Genomic DNA, 24,499 nt, shown 5'->3' on the forward strand with positions numbered 1-24,499 from the left:
TTTGAAGCACTAGGAATGAAGTTAGTCACCTGTCTTAGGAAACATGACATTTGGCAACTGGAATTTTAGAAAAGGCTTTTGGAGGAAGGAAGGAAGGCTAACCTCTGGTCAGAACCAGAGGGGCAGAACCATGGTGGAAGGACCAGTATAATCATGAGAAAACACTAGGCATAGATGGCGTATGACCAGAAGAAACAACCTCAGCTGAGACATTAAGGTAATAACAGGACATTCAGAAGGCCTACAAATGACAATGTGGTATATAGTAGTGAAGGAATGGCAAAGCCAACAGGATTGATGAGGTGGGTGATTTATACTTACCTCTCCCTGCAAGGCAAATCAATTCATTTTTCAAGTGTAGCTCCTGGTGAGCTGAATTGTACCAGAGGGATGTCTCTGCTGTCAGCCCAAGGAAGTCTTGGGCATCGTGACATTATGACCACCCACTCCAATGGTTAACATATTAGTGCCATGTTCCTTTTATAAAGGACAGGCTGTTAAATCCCAACGATGGATATCTGCCTTCTGAACAATATTCTTCTGTCTGCCTTTTGTTTCCTTACCCTAAAAGTGAGTGCTGATATAGTAGAAATTCAAAGTCAACAGTAAAAGTGCAGCTGTATTGAATGGAACAACACTTAAGGCAATGATAACAGTGTAAGACAATTGAAAAAGGTGCTTGGAGAAATGCTGTTCTTGTGGCATATTCTAGTTTCTCTGCTAGATGGCAGTAGAGATACTATCCTAAAGTGACATTTCATATAGCAGGGGTACTATGCAACACATTCCTTTCTTTTCCCTACCAGTGTGAGAAGATTTGTGTGTGTGTGTGTGTGTGTGTGTGTGTGTGTGTGTGTGTGTGTGTGTGTAGAAGTGCATGCTTGTTATGAGGGTTCTGTAGAAGCCGAAAAATCAAAACAAAACACAAAGATTGTGGGCTACTTATCCCAGCAAATTGGAATAACTAGGAAGGGATACTTTTTGAAGGGCTACCGTTTGCAAATGAATTTAATAACCATATCCACTGACAAGAAAGCAAAGAATTCCTTGGTGAAAGGGTGTGATTGCATTTCTAATTCAATCTAAATTATGACTGTTTGGTTGGATCTCAAAGAAACAACCACCTGTCACTTGGTAAGATGTCAAATATCAAGAATGATGGAATATGTTGATGCCATATGTCCATAAAGTACTCTTCACATTTATCAACATTACATTTAACCCGATTCTGATATATGGAGTTTCATAGCTGAGACAGGCAACCTGACAGAGATTGATGTACCCAGCTGAAGAGAATAAGAATATAAATCTCTGTCTTATCACAAGGCGAAAGGAGAGCATAAGATAGGGATGAAGCAGTGGACATAATCTGTTTAGGTTTCACAGAGACACTTGACATACTATTGGACTATAGCATAATATATCTTTGGGTTAGCAAGCAAGGTACAAAGAAAACTACACATGTTTATTTTCAAGAGCTGCAGTGTAAGATACTGTGAAATGTAGGCCATCATTTCTATCCACAACTTGTTTTGAAATTTCCCCTACAATATGCACTCTCTCTTTTCTAACTTTCTTTTTATCTCATCGTAAGTGTATAACATTAATATATGTTTTAACTATGTTTTCCTCTCATAAGCTGCCATTGTACATTTTTGGTGTTTACTAATCATACATAGTATAGTTTAGACAGCAGAAACCCTGGGGCCCTCCATAAAGCCTTTCCCATCCCAATCATATTTTGCCCCCTTTTAATCAGTAAACAATCCCTCCTTTGTTAGATAGTTGCTAGTATGACAGAATTCATGGATGGTCCCTTTGAGTTCATGGTTTCCCTGCACTGAAGGTTCTCACCACATGAAAGGAATGCACGCTCAGCTGGTAAAAACATAAGAAAGAGTCTTGCTGGATCACACCAAAGGTCTGGTATCCTGGTTCTCACAGTCAGCAACCAGATGCTGCCTCCAAGCACAGGCCTTCTCCTGCTGTTGCTCCTCAGATGGTGGCATAAGTTGTGGTGACTACTGACTATGTAAAACATGACTATTTTATAGATTTTGATCAATCATACTGTATTAGAACAATGTGAATAACTGTCTGGAGATTACTGGGTTTTCCATTCTGTGTTCAGTAATTTGAGAGATCTCAAATTAGACTAGCCAGGAGATTTAAGCAAAAATTTTGATATACCTTGGCTGAATATGTGGTATTTGAAAGTACCTTAAGATATATGTGTATGGACAAAGGGCTGTTTTCCATACAGCAGAGTGGGGGGTATCTCAGAAAAGGTTGAGCACAATGTCAGAACAAATTTATGCTTGGACTCAAAAGATGTGAAATTCATTGTGTACATTTCTCTAGGACATTATCCTGTATGAGTCCCATTGATGTTATTGGAGTCCAGAAGCGCTCTTATATACTCCCATTCTTTTTAATGGGGCTTATACAGGAATATTTTCAAATGATCTGTGGTTTCTGATTGGACAGATCTATCTCTGGACAACTCTTCTTCATGGAATGTTTGTTACAATGGGTCCTTCTCCCTGATATTTAGAGAGAAGGGGATATTTGCAGCAAGACAATAGCCCTCTTCAGACATCATGAGTGCCACAGGCACTCATGCTCATGGGGGGAGCAAGCATTGCCACCCGCTGTCAGTCACCTGCTTGTGCCCAACAAACACATTTGCGGCACAGTTTGTCTGAAGGGGAGTCACTGTAAGCATGAAATTTTATGAGCTGTAATTCTGTGAGGCAATTCTGTGAGCTGTAACCTCAATTGATCAAGGTTGCACACAATAATGGTGCCTCCCTCTGCAAACCAACTGCCCCCTAAGTGTGTTTTTGAGGCACAAGGTGGTGATTGACAGTGGGATGGCAGGACTTCCTCCCTGCTTTTGCCCTCGTGAGCACCCCTCAGCACTCATAACATCTGAAGAGAGCTATTGAAGATGAGCTAAGTGGTGCCGCCTACTTATAGGCCATCTCACAATAATTTGTGAAAGGCAGGAAAAAGCAATATATATTGGTTAGCATTTCAACTTCCTTTAGTTAAATCACGCCCTCCTAGTGTGTTTTGCCTCCCCCAAGTTGGTCGGCCACAGCTTATGGGGGTCATGAGGAATTTTGACCCCTACTTTGGTTGGTTTTTCAGGGGGGGATTTTTGCCCTTATCAGGGCTTGGGAGCTTTATTCTTGTATTTTGTCACAACTTGTTGAGGTAGCTAGATGACATCAAGAAAGTAAGACTAGTAAGTTGTTGGCCAGGACTCACGAGCTTTCTTTGACAGCAGTTGACATGATGATAATTAGCTCAGGTTTAGGGCAACCGCTTGCTAGGCACCAATCTTGAGAGGAGCCTGGGCCTCTTCACTAGGCTGCTTTTCAGGGGAGTTTCTAGGCTGGGATCCTGTAGCCTACAGCCAGACAGGGTACAGAGTATAAACATTGATAGGAAGCTAGGTAGTACTTGTATCATCAAGCTACTTGTTCCTCGTAGAATATAGCTAGGTAAATATTGGCTGACATGCTGAGGATGTGTTAAGAACATGCCTAACTTGTCCTTTTTATTTTAATGGGACTACTTTGAGTAATGTTTATGTCAGCCACTGTTACATTGTTACTTTTAATAAAGTTATAGCATTTGCTGCACCATTTATCCATATGAACTGTGTCTTTCTGTGGGGTTTTTTTTTTTTTTGCATTTTAATTTTTTATTGGCTTTTACGATAGCTTTACATTCAAATTACATTCATTTCTACACATAAGTAAATATTGACTTCCCGCTTACCTATCTGCATGGTTCACGATAACTATACATATAAACCATTGCTATAATAATTCAAAACATACATACTTCACACTACTACTCAATTTTACCCAACCCAACCTGCTGTTATTACTATATTTCGAACCCTACAGAAAAGTCCAATTAGAAAAATAATTCTTTAAGTAAAGCAAAAATGGTTCTCAATCTTCTTTAAAACATTCCACATTTTCGTCTCTTATAAGTGCTGTAAGCTTTGCCTTATATATTGCCTTATACTTTGCCAGAATATTCCAAAATTTTTATCAACCAGTCTCCTTTTGAGGGCATTTTAGTGTCTTTCTATTTCTTCACATATACTATCCTAGCCACTGTGGTTGCACACATTAAAAATGTTAAATTTCTTCTGGAGAACTCTCTTTCAGTTATTCCCAGCAGGAAGGATTCTAGCCTCTTAAGAAATGTCATTTTAAATATTTTCTTCAACACATTGTATATCATATCCCAAAAAGCCTTTGCCTTCCCGCATGACCACCACATATGGAAAAAAATTCCTTCACATTGTCCACATTTCCAACATTTGTTTGAAACATTTTTATACATTAAAGCTAATTTTTTCGGTGTTAAGATACCACCTATACATCATCTTATATGTCTTTGTGTGATCTCAATGCACCAAATAAAAGGAAGCAATGAATCAATTTTTCTTTTATTTGAGGAACTGAACAAATCCAATGGTGTTTTTCTGTTTTTGTGGTCTTGTAAATAAGATGGCTTACAATTTTAATGTTAGAACATCATAATATCAGCACTATTAGATCTCAAATGGTATAGACTGCTATGCCAATAACAGACTTGGCAAAACATGTACTTTATAGTAGTGATGAAACATATAAGTGCTGCCAGATTTTATAAGTGTTAATATACAAGCAACCAATCACAGAAAAAAGCATTTTGATCTTTCTAAGTCCAAGTAATTTATTCTACCAAGTATCAGTTTTAATAATAAAATAAGAACAGAGCTTGTTTTGAAAAAAATTCCATTGGAGCATTAAATTTGCCTTTTGATAATGCTAATTATAGAATTCACAAGACTGTGCATTTCACTGCTGTCTATCAAACATTTGGCAAAAGGGATTTTTTTTTTTTGAGAGAGAGAGAGAGAGAGAGAGAGAGAGCGCGCACGTATTAAAGAATGAAGCAGCTAGCCTGGAAAAATGGCTCTCCAAAGTGTTCTGTTAATGTTGAGCAGATTGGGAGTTCTTATCTGTTTATTTTATTTATTTAAAAAAATGTATTCTTCACCTTTTAGGCAACTTGATTGATTGATTGATTGATTGATTGATTGGGCAACTTGCAACACCTACAAATCACACTACGCAGTGAAAATAACCAAATTACAATTTAATATGCTAAAGAGAGCTCAAAGCATTTTCAAAACAGTTTATCAGGAGGAAAAACCTGCCAGAAAAGATATATTTTTAAGAAGACATTGGCTGATGTCTTGAGTAAATTACTTGGTGGTAGTCCAAGTAGTCCTGTTGAGTAACCGAGTCTGGATGTCAGCCATTGAACTATCAGTGGAAAGTGGCAAGCCAAATCTCCTGGTGCAGGGAGTGCTGCCAAACAAAGTCCCTATCTTGAGTGATCACCAAATTAATCCCAGCTAAAGATGACATGTAGCCACCTAATGGTGCAGCGGGGAAATGACTTGACTAGCAAGCCAGAGGTTGCCTGTTCGAAACTCTGCTGTTATGTTTCCCAGACTATGGGAACCTCCTATATCGGGCAGCAGTGATATAGGAAAATGCTGAAAGGCATCATCATCTCATACTGTGCAGGAGAGGCCAATGGTAAACCCCTCCTGTATTCTACCAAAGACAACCACAGGGCTCTGTGGTTGCCAGGAGTCGACACTGACTCGACAGCACACTTTACTTTTTACTTTAAATATCACACATGCAGGAGGCCCTCCCCACATGTTCTTGTAGACTCGGCAGATTCATGTGGGAGAACATGGTTTTTCAGTTACCTTGACCCCAAGTCATTTCAGAACTTTAAAGGTTAACACCAGCACCAATCAGTGCAGCTCGCTAATACAAGGACTGCTATAATATGATTCATTAGTATTGTGCATGCCAAGACTTGTACCTGCATTCTGGACCAGTTGAAGTTTCTGAAGAGCCCTCAAGGATAGCCCATGTAGAGTGCATAAAGGAGTCCAATCTAGATATAACAAGGATCATTGTCACTGCAGATCTGACTGAGAGAGAAATAGAAGCAGCACGTACAGCAGCTGAACCTGGGTATCTAGGTGTAATGTTGGATCAAGGACAACTCCCAAGCTTTGAAACTGTTCCTCCAAAGGGTGTGCAACCCATCAAGAACCTAATGCCCCTGCTCACTGATCAAAGAGACACCTTTTAAAGTGGCGTTTCTCTTCTATTTAGCAGGGGGAGAGCAACTGGCCCTATCCAGCCCCAGCACCGCATCCCTCCAGTGGCTGTTGCAGGTATCTGCCTTATGTTTCTTTTTAGATTGTGTGCCATTTGGAGGCCATCTTATTTATGTATTTATTTTTTAAATAAGGCCATCTTATTTATGTATTTATCTTTCTATGTAAACCGCTTTGAGAACTTTGGTTGAAGTAAAGTAAAGTGTGCCGTCAAGTTGGTGTCGACTCCTGGTGACCACAGAACCCTGTAGTTGTCTTCGGTAGAATACAGGAGGGGTTTACCATTGCCTCCTCCCACGCAGTATGATATGATGCCTTTCAGCATCTTCCTATATTGCTGCTTCCCGATATAGGATTTTTCCAAAGTCTGGGAAACATATCAGTGGGAATTTGAACTGGCAAACTCTGGCTTGGTTGAAGAGCGGTATATAAATATTACTACTACTACTACTACTGCTACTACTACTACTACTGATAAACCATCACCAAATCAGAAGTGCTTCTGACTGGAAGCCTCCATCTTGCCTGGATTTAATTCAGCTTATAAGTCCATGTTTAGCCCTTCACTGGCTTGAATCACCAGTTCATCATGTCAACCACTTAAGAACAGAAGAACAGCCCTGCTGGATCAGGCCCAAGGCCCATCTAGTCCAGCATCCTGTTTCACACAGTGGCCCACCAGATTCCACTGAAAGCCTACAGGCAGGAGTCTCTCCTGCTGTTACTCCCCTGCAACTGATACTCAGAGGCATCCTACTTTTGAGGCAGGAGGTGACCTATAGCCCTCCAACTAGTAGCTGTTGATAGGCCTCTCCTCCATGAAGTTACCGTATTTTACAGGCTATAAGACGCTATGGACTATAAGACGCACCTTAATTTTAATCCAGTTTTTCAGAATTTTCTAGCTTTCCTTCTCCTCTCACCTCCATATACACTCCAAGCCCTCCCACCATGCCCCGCTCTGTCCTTTCCCTCCTTCTGCCATGGAGCAGAGCAGAGTGCCTTGTTTGCAGGGCCTTAGGCCCAGAATGGAGAAAGCAAGGGCACAAATGGCGAAAGTGGACCGCTCCACTGAGAGCGTGGCCGCTGCCAAGCATGCCTCAGAAGGACTACTGCATCCTCAGAAGGACCACCAAGCATGCCCAGGACCACCGCATCCCCCCTGGGCGAAGGGCCATCCATGGTGACGCTCCCCACTGCGGGAGTGGGCACCTCGAGGAAGGGTCCGCTGTGGCGCGTGTGGGCGCGTACAGCTACGGCCGCCATTTTGAATCGGAGTATAAGACACACCTGAATTTGGGCGGATATTTTTCGAGGAAAAAGTGTGTCTTATACTCCATAAAATACGGTATCCAAACCCCTCTTAAAGCCATCTAGGTTGTTGGCTGTCACCACATCTTGTGGCAGAGAATTCCACAAGTTGATGATGCATTGTGTGAAAAAGTACCTCCATTTGTTGGTCCAAAATTTCCTGGCAATCAATTTCATGGGATGGCCCCTGGTTCTAGTGTTATGTGAGGGGGGGAGAATTTCTCTCTATCTACTTTCTCCACACCATGCATGATTTTATAGACCTTTATCATGTCTCCCCTCGGTTGTCTTTTTTCTAAACTAAACAGCCCCACTTCTTGGTTGACATGCTGAACTGGTCAGAAACCTTTATATATCTATGCTAGCTGGAGATGACATAAAAATATAAAGCTTGGTGCCATGTGCCAACTGGTAATACCCAGCACCAAAGCCCCAAATGCAGTGGCATAACATCCACTGTGCAAGAGCCTCTGTGCAAGAATTTAAGATAATTTCCCCATAGGCATCAATGGGAAACTAAAAAAGATTAAGAACTCTGAGAGGTATCAACCCGCTCTCTGAACTATCAGTACTCTCTCCAAACTAGAATTCCCAGGATAGGACTGGTATAAAACATGTATATGTTTGTTGTGTGTATATATGCCCATCAACTACATCTCTCCCCAGTGTTGAAAGATGACACTTTGCCCCCAGCTTTGCAGGTGCAATTATGACATCACCTGTGGTTTCATTGTTATGATGTGCTCATTGTCTCCTTGGTGATGGCTGAAGCTCCATCAGCCAGCTTTAGCTATCAAGGTGTGGAGGATTTATGAGCAGAAGAAGCATCTCACGGGCAGCTTGGATTTCCATCTTCTATCCCATGAAAAGGTGGGATAATCATGGCAAAACAGTTGTGCTCTTCTGAATATACAAATGAGAGATAAGACTGCCAGGTAAGAAGTATCTTTGTGCTCTGAAATTTGTATGCTGGAGGATGTTTGAAACCAAGTGATCCAATAGATGAGAGTATTTCAGCATCTCTAAATGCCAATTCTCTCACTTCCTTTCTTTGTTTCACTCTGTAAATAACCTCTTCCAAGCTTATTCTAGAGACAGTAGTGGGGAATGAAACTACATTGCCTGGAGAAGAATCTTCACCAAGGAAATAGACCAACTTGAACAGGAAACTTCAGACAAATGGACAACAATAAAATAACTTTCATTTTGGGAATAATCTGGAAAAGCTTCTTTAAAACGCATAAATTCTGCCAAGTTTGAGAAAATAAACTCATAAAAATCGTGAAACAATGTAAGGAATCAATCAAGGTAAGGAACATAATTTGTTGTACTGTTTCAGAAGAAGGGAATCAAAAAAACTACAGAAAGTATCACTAACACAATGTTACTAAGAGGTAAATGCTTTATTGCTAAAGAAAGCAGCCATTTGCTTTCCTTCCTTGAGAATGAGAGGCAACACCATCATTATGGTGAGAGGCAACACTAATTACTTTATTTACTAGGAAATGGCTTGGCTTGAAATGCATGGTTTTCAGTCAGTTTAAGGCTCCATTTTTCAGAAGCTTAACCAGCGCCGGCTTCCCAGCCTGACCAGGAATGCGTTTCCCTGCCTTTTAAAGCAGGAAGAACCGCTTCTGGGTTCTGGCCACGCTGCGAACACAGCACCAGCTGGAATTTGCTTGCTAAAGGGACACACAGTCTCATTTGTGAGTGAAACCACACCCCCTGCATCTGACATCAGATACAGAAGGTGTGGCTGTGCCACCAGGCATGGCCCCTGAACACAATGGCCCAGGTTCTTTGAACCCTGTTGCACAATGGTAGCACCACCCCTGTCCCCACCCCAATGCATTTGCTGCAGAAGAACATTAAGGACATGGTCATAAACAAAGTGTTCTTGGCACAACCTTTCTCTCATCCCTACGCAAATAATATCACACACTGCCTTCACAGGCAGACACTTTCACACACACAGTTGCACACATGCATTTCTTTGGTTCAGAACAGTTTTGAACATATATACCTACTACAAACACCTGGTATATCCATACCCATCAACAGTGGAAAGCGAGTTGTCATCCAGTTGATGCCCTCCTCACTCAGGGGCCAAGAGGCATTTGTCTCCCCACCTGTTCAATTATAGCTAAAGTACACCCCTGAATGGCTATTTTTTGAATGGAAGCTGGTTACACAGAGCTATAACTAATTGACGTAACTGAGGCATGAGCATAAAAATATGTATTGTCTGTTGAGAAATCAATCATTAAACATCTCTTGCTTTGCCACTCAGTAATAATGAACTGAAGTGCCTTAAGATTAGGTCATGCCTAGATGGTGAACTATCATTCTTCTGCAAAGGAGGGTAATTTTTTTAAGTGATGTCTTTTTTAAAATGATGTGATAACTGACTGAAATCCCATGTATATTTACTTAGGTGTAAGCTCCATTGAAATCATTGGGATTTACTACTGAACAAACATGTTCATGATTGCAGCATGATTTGTTGGTAGTTCTCTATGCCTAATCATCAAGCTTCCCCTCACCCCTGCACCAGTTAAAATGAATGAGAAAAAAGTAATATTCTACACAGAAACAGGAGCTGTTTATGTTTCTTATCTTCTTGCGGATAGAACTTTAGATGTCACCTTTAAGGTGGCCAAATTTTGTTCTATTGCAGTATTGTTATGCCAGTGAGTTTTTCTTGATTAATTTTATAATTTTTATTGATTATATATCTGTGGATATTAATTTACATATTCACATATTTCCTTCTTCCAATTGTATTTTCCTATGTTATGAGATGTTCTGTTTATGTCATGTTATGCTGACCTTGGGTCGTAAATAAAGATATAGATATAGATAATATTCTACACAAATATTCTATCTATCTATCTATCTATCTATCTATACCTTAAATAAAAGTCAACAGGCCACGGTTTGTAACAACAGAAGCCTACAAACCTCTGTTTGTATGTTGCATATTTGGGTAATATGAAACATGTTGATCTATCATTACTCTGTGGCATTGTGCAGCAGACCCTTCTGTTGTATGTGGCTACACTGGTAACTAAATTCTCAGATAAATGTCTTCCCTTTGCCTGTAAATATATATTTTAATTCATTCCTCACTTTCCCAAATACAGCAAAAGATGCCACACTCTCAGTGAGCAAGCTGTTGGTATTATGGTAGTCACATATCTTAGATTAGATCTCTTTTCCTTCCTGAACTGAGTTCTGTAGCCAAGTAGCAACAACAGCTGGTCTCAAGAGCTACAGGTGCATCTTGTTTTCCATATCAAACATATGCTGCCAGGATTGTTGCTCCACCTGAGTCCAGTTTCCTTACAGCTTGAGTTGTTGTAGTCATTGGAGTTTATGTGCACATGAACACTTAAAATGGTCTATGAATCTCTTGGATGCTGTCCAGCATAATAATGAACTCTCTGGGGCCTACAAAATCAAACATCTCACTTAGTACCTGAGAGGCTTCTTGAATAATGAGGAAGAAATCGCCTTCTTTTCTTCCTGTCAGGCATAGCTGATGCCAAATCAGCCAACATCTGCTACAGAAAGCACACACCTCCTCTTACGGCAGACGTTTGTCATCTCCAGCTTTACACAGCGTGAGAAGACTGGATATCAGGGCATGGCGTATGGAGTGGCAGAGAAAAATGGTTTCCTTCTTTATGTATGTTAAAAGTGCCTGAGGAGGAAAAGTACAGCTGTAATATCTTTGAACAATTTTTAATTATTTAATCAAAACTCCTGTATAGCTTGTGCTTAATTTTACCTAAATTCTTCCCAGATTGGCAACGGAGGAAGAGGGACAATTTACATGTAATGCAGAACCACAAATCCAGTGGACCCGTGGTTCCACTCCCTACCCCCGTACTCCTGTCCAAATTCAAACATAATGGAGAGTACTCTCTCTGCAGGCAACAAGACTGCAGAGAGGAGGGGGAACTGGCTATGTAGGCTTCCTTTTAGCATGAAGAACAGCCCACACAGCCAATCACAGCCAGAGAGAGGGAGGAGCTTCCTCCCTCAACTCCAGTTGAAGGGAATGCAGCCTGTGGTTCCAAATTCAGACACAATGCAGGCTGTTTAACCTCAGGCTGGGGGTGATGAAACTCACTACAACCCAAGGGTACAAATTGGAGTTTCAAAAACAAAACCTCAGGATGGTCACCTTGCAGAACTGGAATTTTCTTCATTTAGATGTAATGGTAAGAATACTTCTGCTCCCAAACTCCAGTTCTGTGTTATGTGTGAATGCAGCCATTAGCGCACCAAAGTCTTCACTTAGAAGAAGTAAGCTTTTAACCCTCAGCCAAAGTCATGATTTTTTACACATGAGTAGAGCTTCCTACTCCCAAATAGTCCCATTGGATTCCCCCACCCCATTTTCAGGCCACACAATCCACAATAATTTAATATTTCACTCCAGGTGGGTACAGTGGTGATCCCCACATCCCAATCATGATGCCCTGTGTGACTGCATGACTCACTGAGAATGTGAGTTGTTAGCAAAGAAAAATGAACATTTCAACCATACACTCATTTGGATCCATACTTCAACCTCTCACTTCTCTGCATTTCAGCCGAAAGGATACATTGTAACTGCCCTAAAGGCAATCTATGAGGTGGTCAAGAACATTCTAGGGATGTGCATAACATGGATTTTGTTGGCTTGAAATGAAATGTAAATGGTCAAAATCTTTTGTTGGAACAAAAGGTCCGACCAGTTGCTTTAATGGAACAAATCTGAAACATTTTGTGTGTTTCGGCCATAGGGAACAATGGGGAAAGGTGAAACACCTCATTGTTCCTCATGGGTAGCTCTTAGCAACACCAAAGTGGTCTGGGTGGCAAGGCATGATGGGTGCTACCTACCACTCAACCTGCAAAAGAAATGGCTAAGCAGGTAATTTTAAACAAATTTTAACCTTTCCCCGCAATCCCAATAAGAGCCTAGCCATTTTAATGGCTAGGGCACACCACCACTTCTGGCTGGGAGAATGCTTGGATATGGGAGATAAGTATAGGGCCAGTAAAGGGGAAAATCACCACTGGCTCCCACTTTAGGTTGGGACCAGAAATGGGGGCAGGACAGTTTGCTGCCATTCACCTCTAGAGGCAAATGGTGACTAGTCAGCACTGGGCACACTGGAGATGCAATTACCCAAATATAAGATTGATTCAGCTCTGCTTTGTTCTCTGTTGCAGTTAAAGCAGAGTAAGCAACAGAATTACAGGTATTTTTGGATTAGGTAAAAGAGAGAGGGAGAGAGTGTGTGAAAGAGAGAGGGCGAGGGCTGGGTGTTAGCAGCATATTAACACTTCTGAGTGCCAAACATGGACTCAACGTCATTGAATAGCTTTATCTATATTTAGTAAGCTGGAGAAGACGATGCACTTATGTGGGACCACACAGGAAAGTGACTGGAGAGACAGTAAGAAATGACCTGTCAGTTTCCTTTGGGGTCTCATGACTAGGAGCTGATTCTTAGCAATGAAGCAGATTTCTCCTAATATTTGTCATCGGTTTCCAAAATTAACATTTTTCATGTTTTATAGATGACTGATAGTCTGCTCAAGTCCATTTGTTACTGCCTGAACTGTATTTTAGATCGGACATAAGAACATAGGAAGCATGCTTATACAGAGTCAGACCACTGGCCCAACTAGTTCAATATTGTCTACACTGATTGGCAGTGGCTCTCCAAGGTTTCCGGAAGGCATCTCTCCCAGTCCTACCTGAAGATTCCAGGGAGAGAACCTGGGACCTTCTACTTGCAAGCAGATGCACTATGACTGAGCTATGGTCCCATCCAAAGGCAAGCCAGGGCAGACCCTGTTTAGCAAAGGGGACAATTAATGCCCAATAATGCAAGACCCACCTCCCTTCCCTATTTTGCTTGCCTTCCATCTTGCCTAAGCTGCGGTTTTTTCAAAGCTGCCGTACAGATATGGTAAGGAAATGGTGTTATTCCTCAGTCTCTTGCCTTTAGCAGTAAGATTTTGCATTTGTGATTGCACAAACTTATTGCCAGCTTTTCTACTACATCAAACTAATGCTATTATTTATTTATTTATTTATACATTTATTTATTTATATGTTTGTTTGTTTGTTTGTTTGTTCAGTTTCTATACCACCCTTCCAAAAATGGCTCAGGGTGGTTTACACAAAGAAGTAATAAATAAATAAGATGGCTCCCTGTCCCCAAAGGGCTAACGGTCTATTAAAAAAAAAGAAAAAGAAAAGACAGACACCAGCAAAAGTCATTGGAGGTACTGTGCTGGGGGTAGATAGGGCTCCTCTGTGATTTCCCCCTTCCCTCCATTTTCTATGGGTTTTTTTTTTTTTTGCTGTAAATACCTTTGAAACAACCATACACGGTCAACAGAACAAGTACGTTTTTTTCCTTAAGTGTTTTTTAAAAAATCAGTTATTCTATTTATTTCAGTTTACAACACATGGCAATGCACTACTACTACTACTAGTACTACTACTACTACTAATTTATATACCGCTCTTCAACCAAAGTTCTCAAAGCAGTTTACATGGAAAAATAAATAATACATAAATAAGATGGTCCCCTGTCCCCAAAGGGCTCACAATCTAAAAAGAAACATAAGGTTTACCCCTGCAACAGCCACTGGAGGGATGCTGTGCTGGGGTTGGATAAGGCCAGTGACAATACCAGACAATACTAGATCTATAATCAATCAATCAACCTTTATTATGGTCAGAGACCAGCAAAGATCTATAATAGAGAAACCATGATGAATTCCTTCTTTCCATGGTATTTTACTGGAAACAGAATAGATGTTTAAGAGAAAAGGGAATGTAATTTATGTTAGAGAGCTCAAGGATTTCTTAATTTGCCCCAGCTATAGTGGAAGTGCACAGGTAAGGGAGCACTGCTAATTAATGTTGACTGGAGACATGAAGTTAAAATTCCAAATAAAATAGTTTATTTAGGACATTCATCAGGGAGGTAGATAGAACCTACATGCTTGGTTGATAGCTACATACAGGAAGTGGGGGACAGGGAGAAGACAGAAGTCTCTCTCTCAGGTGAGAGAATGAAACCTGAGACTATGATTCTGACAAAGGGGAATGAGAGTAGAGGAAGCATGGTTAGAGGGGGAATGCCCTTAATGGCTATCTCTTAGGGATGTGTGAAACATTTCGGGTACAGAACCATCTGTACCCAAATCTACCTGTTTCAGGCGATTTGTACATAAAACAAATCATCCCTCTGCAAGCCCGGCAAGATTCAGTTCCAAAACAAATTGCCCCAGTTTTGGAGCCGAATGTTTTATTGTTTGGGGCCTCCATTTTGTGGCGATCTCCATGTAGTCTCCATTTTGTGCTTTGATGTCATTTTGAATTTACTGCCCTTCAGATTGGTGAACGCAAGCAAGGGCTGATCTGCTGACACTCATTTACCCCCACCCCAACTCTGCCTTTAAAGAAAGAAAGACTTCAGCACCCACCCCCCGACCCCATCCAGCACCAGCACCACCGCTCATCCACAGAGGCTGTGGTTGAGGGGGGTGGAGAGGGAGAGAGGGTTTTGGAAGATGCATGCTGATGTGAAAGAACTGCTTTCATTGACTATTTTGAATTGATGCTGAAATGAAAATGATGAATGTCAATGTGATAATATGATGCTGATGATTTGAGGATGAGTTGTTCATGCATTTCTGTTTTGTAATGTGGCTTTCACTTGTCTCTTTAATGTTTGTTGTCTGAAACTTTGCTTCGCTTTTTTCCACCCATGGAAGGACTATGACTGAAGCAGCAGCACATACACACATGCACCCACCTGTACCCACTTACCACCACCACCACCCCCAGCTGTGGCCAAGGATGAGCTTGCTGCTGGTGCCCTCACATGTCTGTTAAGCAGACTTAGAGCACATAGCATTCTGAGGCCATGGCCAAAATTATAACCCTAAACCCACTAACCCTTTTGCAGAGCACGCACACACAGGTATACTATGTTGTTTCCCCCTACATAATCTCAAGTCTAGCACTATATATATTATACAAATCAAATGCCTTGGTTTGTTGTTGCGCCTGTATTTTGGGGACCTCATGGATGGGCACAGGACAGGCTCTCTCACTGTGTGGACTTCTTTGCAATGTAGATTGTGTCATATTGTGACTTCTGGCATCATCATCATCATTTATATTCAAACTAGATTGCTTGCATCTACAATAGGTTGTGCTGGTGCCACACCCTCCAATCCTATTGCAGAAATGTCAAAAAATACAACAAAAAGGCCCCACATTTCTGTGGGGGGAGTAGTGGGAAACAGTGGATGTGGTGAGTGACACAGTGGATGTGCATGACCTTTGGAAACCCTGTTCTTTGCAAAGCTCTGCTGTTGTTGTTGATGTGTGCTGCATCCACCCTATGGGACAATGAGGACAGACAGTGCCTATTTCTGCCTGTGGGTGCCTCCTAGGAGTGCCACTGTGGGTCGGGTGGTAATGCCCCAATGGGTGCCTGCTACCACCCAGATTTCAGAGTGATTGGGCAAAGGGGTGGTTTTTAAAGAATTTTTGAAGTTGGCATGTCTTCGGGGCAGATTTGAGGAATAAAAGGGGTTTTGGGGGCAGAAGGGTAGGTTGGGTGGTAGTGCCCCAATGGGCACCTGCTCCCATCCAGATTTCAAAGAAATTGGTGAAAGGGGTGATTTTTAAAGAATTTCTGAAGTTTGTGCGTCTTTAAGCTTTTTCCCATAGGGATTAATGTGGATTTCATCAGCCCCATAACTTCACTTGGGGGCACTGGGGTGGTCCAGAGTGAGTGGTATTGTAGTGCACATAGGGTGCCAACCCACCCCCCAAACCACAAGCCCATGGGGCACTGGGTTTTGTTGTTTCTGAAGTGTTCTGAGAGTAGATTCTCTGGTACAAATGAGAGTGGATTCAATGCTTGTCACTGAATTCAATTTGCTACCAGAGAATCTACAATGTGTCTGAACAAACACAGACACTTCAAAACAAAAAGAAGTTGGATTGTGTTAGAATTGCAGCCAGATATTTCCAGGAAGCAGGGCATGGCAGCAACACCTTCATCCCATTGTTTGCTGCCTCCCCAGCAACTGATATTCAAAGTATCCATACTGATTTCCTTTCAGTCTGGAGATTCCATTCAGCAGCAAGTACTCCAGCACCTTCATTATGGCTAACAGGTGGCTTACATCAGCAAATCAATTTACATCAGCAAATCAACACTTCTATGTTGTATCCCTTTTCAAATAGTCTTTTCGTCTATAATTTTTCCTATGACTCTTTCTTGGGCCTTTCATTGGCTGTCAAATTCTGCATGCTCATTGGCAAGTTCTCCCCAGTCCCTCCTTTGAAGACCTGAAACATTTTATCGTCAAGAGATTAATTGTCTCGAAAGTGATGCTCCACAGCTTCTGTCAGCTTTCCGAAATCATCTTAAATCACTTTACAACCTGTTCTGCCACAATTTCAGAGTTAAGTGCCAGCAGTCAGGTTCCTCTGTGAAGTACCAGCAGTGTTAAGTATCAGCAGTTCAGGTTCTTGTTTCTTGTCCCAATACATTGTTACCAGACCCTAGCCCAAGAAGACAAGGAGACATATATATGGTGCAAAGGGCCACAACTTTATTAAAATTACAACATGGCGAACTGGAACTTTAGGTGATTAATCGCCGCTAAACAACAGTGCGGGCTCCTAGGCATGAGCAAGGACACACAGCCCTGCACATAGCCTGCATGGGCGACACACCCTGGCTCAGGAAATAGGGCAGGAATGACCCACCCCATTCCTTCACAGCCAACCACCCCCTTTTCAGGAAGTGATCTGGATACCTCAGGGACTTCAACTACCCCAGACCGCAGAGCCCAAAGGTTGGTGAAGTCCTGAAGCTGGTTTTCTTGGCAATCATTCTCCCCGTGCCGCACAGGCAACAAAGGAGCGATTAACCAATCAGCCTTAGAATACCCAAGGTTGCTCACCGAGATCTAACCTCAATTTCCCCTTAGCCCGCACTGCTACTGCTGTTGTGACCGACCTAACTAAACAAACCTGATAACAGAACGAAGTAGGCGAAAAAAACCCCAACAGTGGCCAATACGTTGGGAGCAAAAAATTCCTACTTGGCCCCAAAGGCGACCAGCCGCTAGGCCCGCTCTGCAACAGGGATGGGGGGGAGGGAAAGATCTGCAAACAGACTGCTGGCTTGGAGCATGGATCAGCCGATTTCCGGCCGAAACCACGCCCCCCTCATGCTAAGCAGCCAATCAGGCTGCTTCTTGGGCCCGTGCAGGGCTGGAACAAACTCCCTCCCCCAGCACGAGGCAGAGGGGAGGGGGATTGTTACCAGATCCTAGCCCAAGAAGACACGGAGACATATATATGGTGCAAAGGGCCACAACTTTATTAAAATTACAACATGGCGAACTGGAACTTTAGGTGATTAATCGCCGCTAAACAACAGTGCGGGCTCCTAGGCATGAGCAAGGACACATAGCCCTGCACATAGCCTGCATGGACGACACACCCTGGCTCAGGAAATAGGGCAGGAATGACCCGCCCCATTCCTTCACAGCCAACCACCCCCTTTTCAGGAAGTGATCTGGATACCTCATGGACTTCAACCACCCCGGACCGCAGAGCCCAAAGGTTGGTGAAGTCCTGAAGCTGGTTTTCTTGGCAATCATTCTCCCCGTGCCGCACAGGCAACAAAGGAGTGATCAACCTTAGAATACCCAAGGGTGCTCACCGAGATCTAACCTCAATTTCCCCTTAGCCCGCACTGCTACTGCCACACAGGGAGGTTAGCCCACGCTTGACCTCCCTGCCCCATAAAACTCCAAAAACTCGGCAAGCCCCCTCCAAATGTTGCCCAGGTACAAATCGCACCTGACCTCGGACAAATGAACCCCATCTGGACGATACAGCTGAGGAAGGCGGGCCGCTATCCCCGGCTGGAGTATGACCTCACCTCCAGCCGCTCTAACCATATGGCCTATGGCCGCTGAAGCCTTACGACGAGCTTTCTCAACCCCAAGACGCGAAGACACCCCCCTCCATACTCCACGCTGGAGCCAGTTAACCCAAAGGATGCATACTCCCGGAATCCAATTCCTAAGAACCTCAAAATCGGATGCGGCTTGCCAAATAATTGAGAGGCCAGTTCGCCGGCCCAAGTCGTTCTCTCCTAAATTTAAAATTACCACTTGCGGGCCAGGAAGACTGTCTAAATGGCTCCTAACCGCGGGGAGCAACTGGCCCCACTGCATGCCACGCATGCCCAACCAATATATAGAGGCCCTCCGGCCGAAACCTAGCTGTGTGCCCCACTACGAGGTGCTGGCCCGCCGAAAGGCCCAAAAGACCAGCAAATGGCCACACACCAGGATCCGGACCGGAGCAGCCGCTCCACCAGCACCTGTGGGGAGAACACAGAAGATACCATGAGACGTTGTCCGCTGTCAGCGCACATACCGCCTGACCGCCACGGACCTCCAACGCCCAATCCGCCGCACGGCGTCCTCGGTCATGCCCATCCCTGAGGCAGTAGAGGCAGCTCCTATACGGAAGGAATGAAGGGTGAGCCCAGCTGTGGGGATCCCGGCTCCCCCAAGGACCTTCCTGATCACCGTCAAAAACTGATATTGCGTTAATGGGCAGCCGCTCTCATGAAGGAACAAACATCCCCCGGGCCGAGGACAGAGACCAATGTAATGCTTAAGGGCTGCCACCGGGCAGAGCGCAGAACCCGTGGCCCCAGCCAAAGTGACCAATTGACCCTTGCCCCTCTGATCCGTCTTAGAGCGGCGGAGGCACAGAACAGCTGTACCCGCCGCAAATGTTAAATCGGAAAGCTGGAGACAGCAATCCCGCGGGGAACGACTGCTGCGCGGCAGCAACTCAGAGGGGCGAAATGCGCCAAAAAAGGCAACCAAAAGCGCTGCCCTAAAGAGGGAAACCTCCCAGGGGATGGAACAACAGCCGTCCAGGCGACCCACCATAGAAACCAACATATCCAGCGTAATCGGGCGCCTGCTGTCACTCGGAGCCGGAGATATCCTGGCCCATCCCTCCAACATGCACCTGATACGCGGATTGGATGAGGTATCACCGACCCCCCTCACCTGAGCCTCGAAAGACAAGGCCGCCAAGTAACCACCCAAGGTGGACCCAGATCGCCCCGCCCTGTGTAGCAAAACTAAAAACTGCTGCAGGTGACCACCCGGGGCAGGCCAAGACTCTGCCAAACCTTCAGCCATCCGGAATTGGGCAAAAGCTGCTATCTTGGCCGCGTAACTCACCCTGGTACTAGGCACTAACGACGCTGCTATGGCCTGCTGGGCTTCCAACTGCCAAGCTGCCACAGGACTTCCGGCATGGGGTCCGGGAGCGTCGCAGCCTCGGGAGCTAACGCCCTGAATCTGTCTACCTGAAAACGAGACAAGGCATCCGCGATCTCATTTTTTATCCCCGGAATGTGGCGGGCCTGAAAGACTATATTCGCTCGCAGGCATTGGAGCACAAGTGCTCTGACCAAGCCCATGACCCTCCACAAGTGCGAGGTTTGGGTATTGACAATGTGTACCATGGCCTGGTTATCATACCAGAACCGCACAGAAGAGTTGGAAAACTCCTCCTCCCAGATGTGGACAGCCACCACAATGGGGAACAATTCCAGAAAGGTCATATCCCGAACCAACCCACTTTTGGCCCAAAATGCCGGCCAATGGGCAGCACACCAACGGCCCCTAAAATAGATCCCAAACCCGGCCCCTCCGGCCGCATCCGAATGGACCTGCAAATCGGCTTCCACAAGTTGTTCAGACCGCCAGAGCGAGGTTCCATTAAAAGTAAGAAGAAAAGTTTCCCACAGGGCCAGATCGGCCCTGACTCCTTCCGAGATCCGCACCCTGTGGTGCGGTGCCCGAAGGCCCACCGTGAGATCACAAAGCCTTCTCAGGAAAGCCCTTCCAGGGGCAACTACCCTGCAGGCAAAATTCAAGTGGCCGGCCACCACCTGCAATTCCCTAAGGGAAGCCTTGCGGGCCCGCCCCAGGGTCCTAACCAAAGCAAGCAAAGCTTGCAACTTATCCGGGGGCAACCTGGAGCACCCCGCTACTGAGTCAAGCTCAATGCCCAGGAAAGACAACCGGGTGGCCAGGCCTTCTGTCTTATCATGTGCTAGTGGAACACCCAGATCTGCCGCCAACTCCATGAAGGAATGCAGCAGGTGACCACACTCCCCAGAATTGCCCCTCCCCACAAAGAGGAAATCATCAAGAAAATGAGCCGTTGACGCCAGCCCTGCCCTCCGCCGCACTGCCCATTCCAAAAAAGTGCTAAAAGCCTCAAAGGCTGCACAAGAAATCGAGCAGCCCATGGGCAATGCACGGTCAAAATAATACTGCCCTGCGAAGGCAAAACCTAGGAGCTCAAATTCGGCTGGATGGACAGGCAGCAGGCGGAAGGCAGACTCGATGTCACACTTGGCCATGAGAGCCCCCACCCCTTTACTGCGAACAACCTGAACCGCTTCATCAAAGGAAGTGTAGCGGACAGAACACAAAGTGTCGGGGATGCCGTCGTTAACGGATGACCCTTTGGGGTAAGATAGGTGGTGGATTAACCGGAATTCCCCTGGCACCTTCTTAGGTACCACCCCTAAAGGCGAAACACGCAGCCCTGGGAAGGAGGGGGTCTGAAAAGGCCCCGCAACCCTACCAGCCGCAACCTCCTTAGCTATTTTTCTTAAAACAACCTGCTCCTGACCTATAACGGACTTGAGGTTACGCGTTGTGATGGACCCCAGTTGAGAAGATGAAGGGATACGAAACCCATCTTGGAAACCACAAAACAAGTAGGCAGCCGCCGCTCTATCGGGATAGGTCTAGTAACAGGCAGCCCAACACATCCAGCTTGATGGGGCTAGGTCCCTTTACCCACAGCGGGTGGAGGGGGGGCACCTTTCCTACCACCCCCCGACCTAAACTTGCCTCCAGAACCCAAGGAATGGGCCCGAGGGCAGCTTGAACTGGGGTGTTTGGCCCCACAGAGGCCACACGCATGCCTGTAACGGCAGAGTGACCGGGAGCACCTACCATTGGCATTGTACTCCCAGCAGACCAAGTGGGTTTGAACCCACTGATGGCCTGACCCCGGAGCAGAAACGGAGCCAAGCAGCTTAGACAACAAGTGCCCGCTGTCAGATCGGTCCCCATCAACCGGGCGGGCCGGGGACATTACCACAAGCCACAATTCCTGCAGCGGGGCATCCCAGGGCAAAGATGGATCAAGGGCGGCTCGCATCCTAAAACTCTCGTCATAACGGATCCAAGCGGATCCTGCAAAATCAGAGATGGCCCTGTGGATTATGTCCATGTATTTCAGCAAGGAGGGGCCCCTTGCCGGCTGCACCTGCACAATAACCCCCCATATATATGGTAAACCTGGAGAGCCAGTTGCTCCATGTCTTTTCCACAGGCTTACGCTTCGTAGCCTCATGTTCCTTACAGGACTCCCCTTCTTTATGCTTAACTTCGGGCTCCCGGAACAAAAGGCTAAAGATGTCAATGTATTCTCCCTTCAAGATCTTTTCCCTTGTGGTAGGAAGCAAATGGTCCCCCAAAGGAAGCCCCATCCCCCCATATGGGGCATGTTGGGGCGTGGGGGTAATGCCCATAGGATAGAACCCTGTGCCGCTAGGTGTGGGGACCGGGACAGTCGTGTTGTTTGCTGCCGCGATGGCGGGCGCACTCACGGGTCTATGTACACCCCAAACCTGTTCAGCCGAGCCCTTGAGGCCCAACGCATTACCCATAATGGGAGGAGTAAACCCTGAACCCCAAGCGTGTGCATAGGGGGACCAGTATGGGGCTGGTCCCCATCCCCCCATGGCATGCGCAGGCCAGGGTATGGAAGGCCACTGGCCGGAGCCGCCGGGGAGTGTGGGTGCTGCTGGCTCACCCAGGGCCACAGGGAGAGACGGATCCAGCGGGGGTTGCTCCACCGGCGCCACAGGCTGAAGTAAAACAGGTCCAGGCAGTGCAGGAACTGGGTCCGGGGGTCGAGCAGGAGCTGGCTGCCCAGGCGGATCTGGCGATGGCAGCGATGGAGCAGCAGGTTCAGATGGAGCATCAGGTCCAGCAGGAGCCCCTGCCTTCTCCAGGGCCTCCAACCTACTGGAAATAGATTTCAATAACTGGGTTCTAGTAGCCCCCCCAGTCCTGCGAGGGACCTTGGGGGGTGGAACGCCCCCGCCACCAGACGGGCCGGCCCCGGGATCCAATGGCACAGCCCTGGCCCGTTCTAACGCCTCCATCCGCCCTATCAGGGCCCTGATAACACCCATTTCTTCGTCTTCATCCTCGGAGGAAGACGGAGGAGGAGCAGCTGGTCTCTTAGGCTGTCTGATGGGTCTTCCCCCCCTTCTTCCCCTTGGCCTTCCTAGGCATGACTCACTGCAAGCAGACAGCCAGTCAACCAAAGAACTAACAGCCAGCACACACACACCTTGCAGGAAGGCAGGAAAAAAACCCCAAAGCCACACCAACCCAATAAGGCCAATGTGCACCACAAAATAATTCCCCACCTCAGCCTGAGGGAACCACCCCCACCAAGGCCAAATCCCGATCCCCACCCAGCTGGGCAGACCACTCCAAACCCTTCTCTATTGCCAGGGGACAGGGAAGAAGCCCAACCAATAAAGCAGGAAGAAAAACAAACAAAACCAACAACAACAGTATTGAAAACACAAACAACAACAATAGTATTGAAAAACGCCCAGGAGAGTGAAAGGGGAATCCCCCCCCCACACCCAAGCCCAAGTATTGAAAACACAACCAACAACAACAGTATTGAAAATGCCCAGGAGAGTGAAAGGGGAATCCCCCCCCACACCCAAGCCCCAATTGCCTTAAAAGGCAAGGCCTCCGCCAGGGGCCGGAGGGGAGAGAGTCAAACCGTGCGGGCCCAAGGCCCAAAGAAGCAGGAAGCACGGTGCGCCCAGCCGGGCGAAGGACGCTGCTGCTGCGGCGAGGCCAGCCGCCTCCAAACTCCCTTGCACCACACGCCCGATCCCGGGCGAAACCCCCCACCCTCGGAGAAGCTGGAGGAGCACACAACCGGAACTCCTTCCAGCAGAAGATCTGCAAACAGACTGCTGGCTTGGAGCGTGGATCGGCCGATTTTCGGCCGAAACCACGCCCCCCCTCGTGCTAAGCAGCCAATCAGGCTGCTTCTTGGGCCCGTGCAGGGCTGGAACAAACTCCCTCCCCCACCACGAGGCAGAGGGGAGGGGGATTCCCCCAAGTATTTCCTGAAGTTTTACCAAGTCAATGCGGGCCAGACTGTTCTGTCAAGATGGGTTTTCACTCCATCTAGAGATTCTAAAAACATTGTAGCAGCAATTGTTTTGACTTACACTTCTATGTGGGTGATCATTGCACACAATGATCTGCATATCAGCTTTAGAGGAATTTGTAAATGGAAGTGCATTTCATAAAGGAATTTTGAAGTGTGTGAAGGAGCCCTATGTAAAATGCACTCAGACAATATGCAGGGGAAAGTTTCACTTTGTTAATTACAGAGTGATTAAAATATAGGGATTTAGAGATCATATAGGGATTGAGCTGTGGCGTGTGTGTGCTATAATCTATTATTATTTTTTTCCCTCCAGAGTATAACTAAAGGAAATCATAAATACAGTGTATTTAATACCAGTGCATTACAATATTATAAGCAAGGGTTACAAACTGTTTTTACTGGTCCCTATCCTGTGTCTAACAGCACAACAGCTTGTTCTCAGGATAATAGCTGGTAATCTATGCTGTGAAAGAGCTTCACTTACTGAATCTTGTAGATCAAGCTGCTGTCCATGACACAGAAGCAGTGTCAGTCCTTTTCTGATTAATATGAAACTATGCTTTAAACTGATAAGATCATTT

The 24,499-nt window shown here is 45.5% G+C and overlaps 1 protein-coding gene and 1 long non-coding RNA gene across 2 annotated transcripts; one reads left to right on the forward strand and one right to left on the reverse strand.

Annotated features, from left to right (window-relative positions):
• Positions 1-8,333: 8,333 nt before the first annotated feature.
• On the forward strand, positions 8,334-11,293 carry LOC128328267 (uncharacterized). The gene is made up of 3 exons (XR_008309105.1): positions 8,334-8,466; positions 8,614-8,839; positions 11,064-11,293. It is a non-coding gene; the product is annotated as an uncharacterized LOC128328267 (long non-coding RNA).
• A 5,865-nt stretch (positions 11,294-17,158) lies between these two features.
• On the reverse strand, positions 17,159-23,379 carry LOC128327499 (uncharacterized). The gene is made up of 3 exons (XM_053256329.1): positions 22,521-23,379; positions 19,050-19,986; positions 17,159-18,975 (listed from the first exon to the last, which is right to left on the reverse strand). Exons 1-3 carry the CDS (start codon positions 22,903-22,905, stop codon positions 18,795-18,797), a joined length of 1,503 nt encoding a protein of 500 aa, XP_053112304.1. The 5' UTR covers positions 22,906-23,379; the 3' UTR covers positions 17,159-18,794.
• Between the last annotated feature and the right edge of the window lie 1,120 nt (positions 23,380-24,499).

Source organism: Hemicordylus capensis, chromosome 5 (assembly GCF_027244095.1).
Source record: "Hemicordylus capensis ecotype Gifberg chromosome 5, rHemCap1.1.pri, whole genome shotgun sequence".
Taxonomy (NCBI): Eukaryota; Metazoa; Chordata; class Lepidosauria; order Squamata; family Cordylidae; genus Hemicordylus; species Hemicordylus capensis.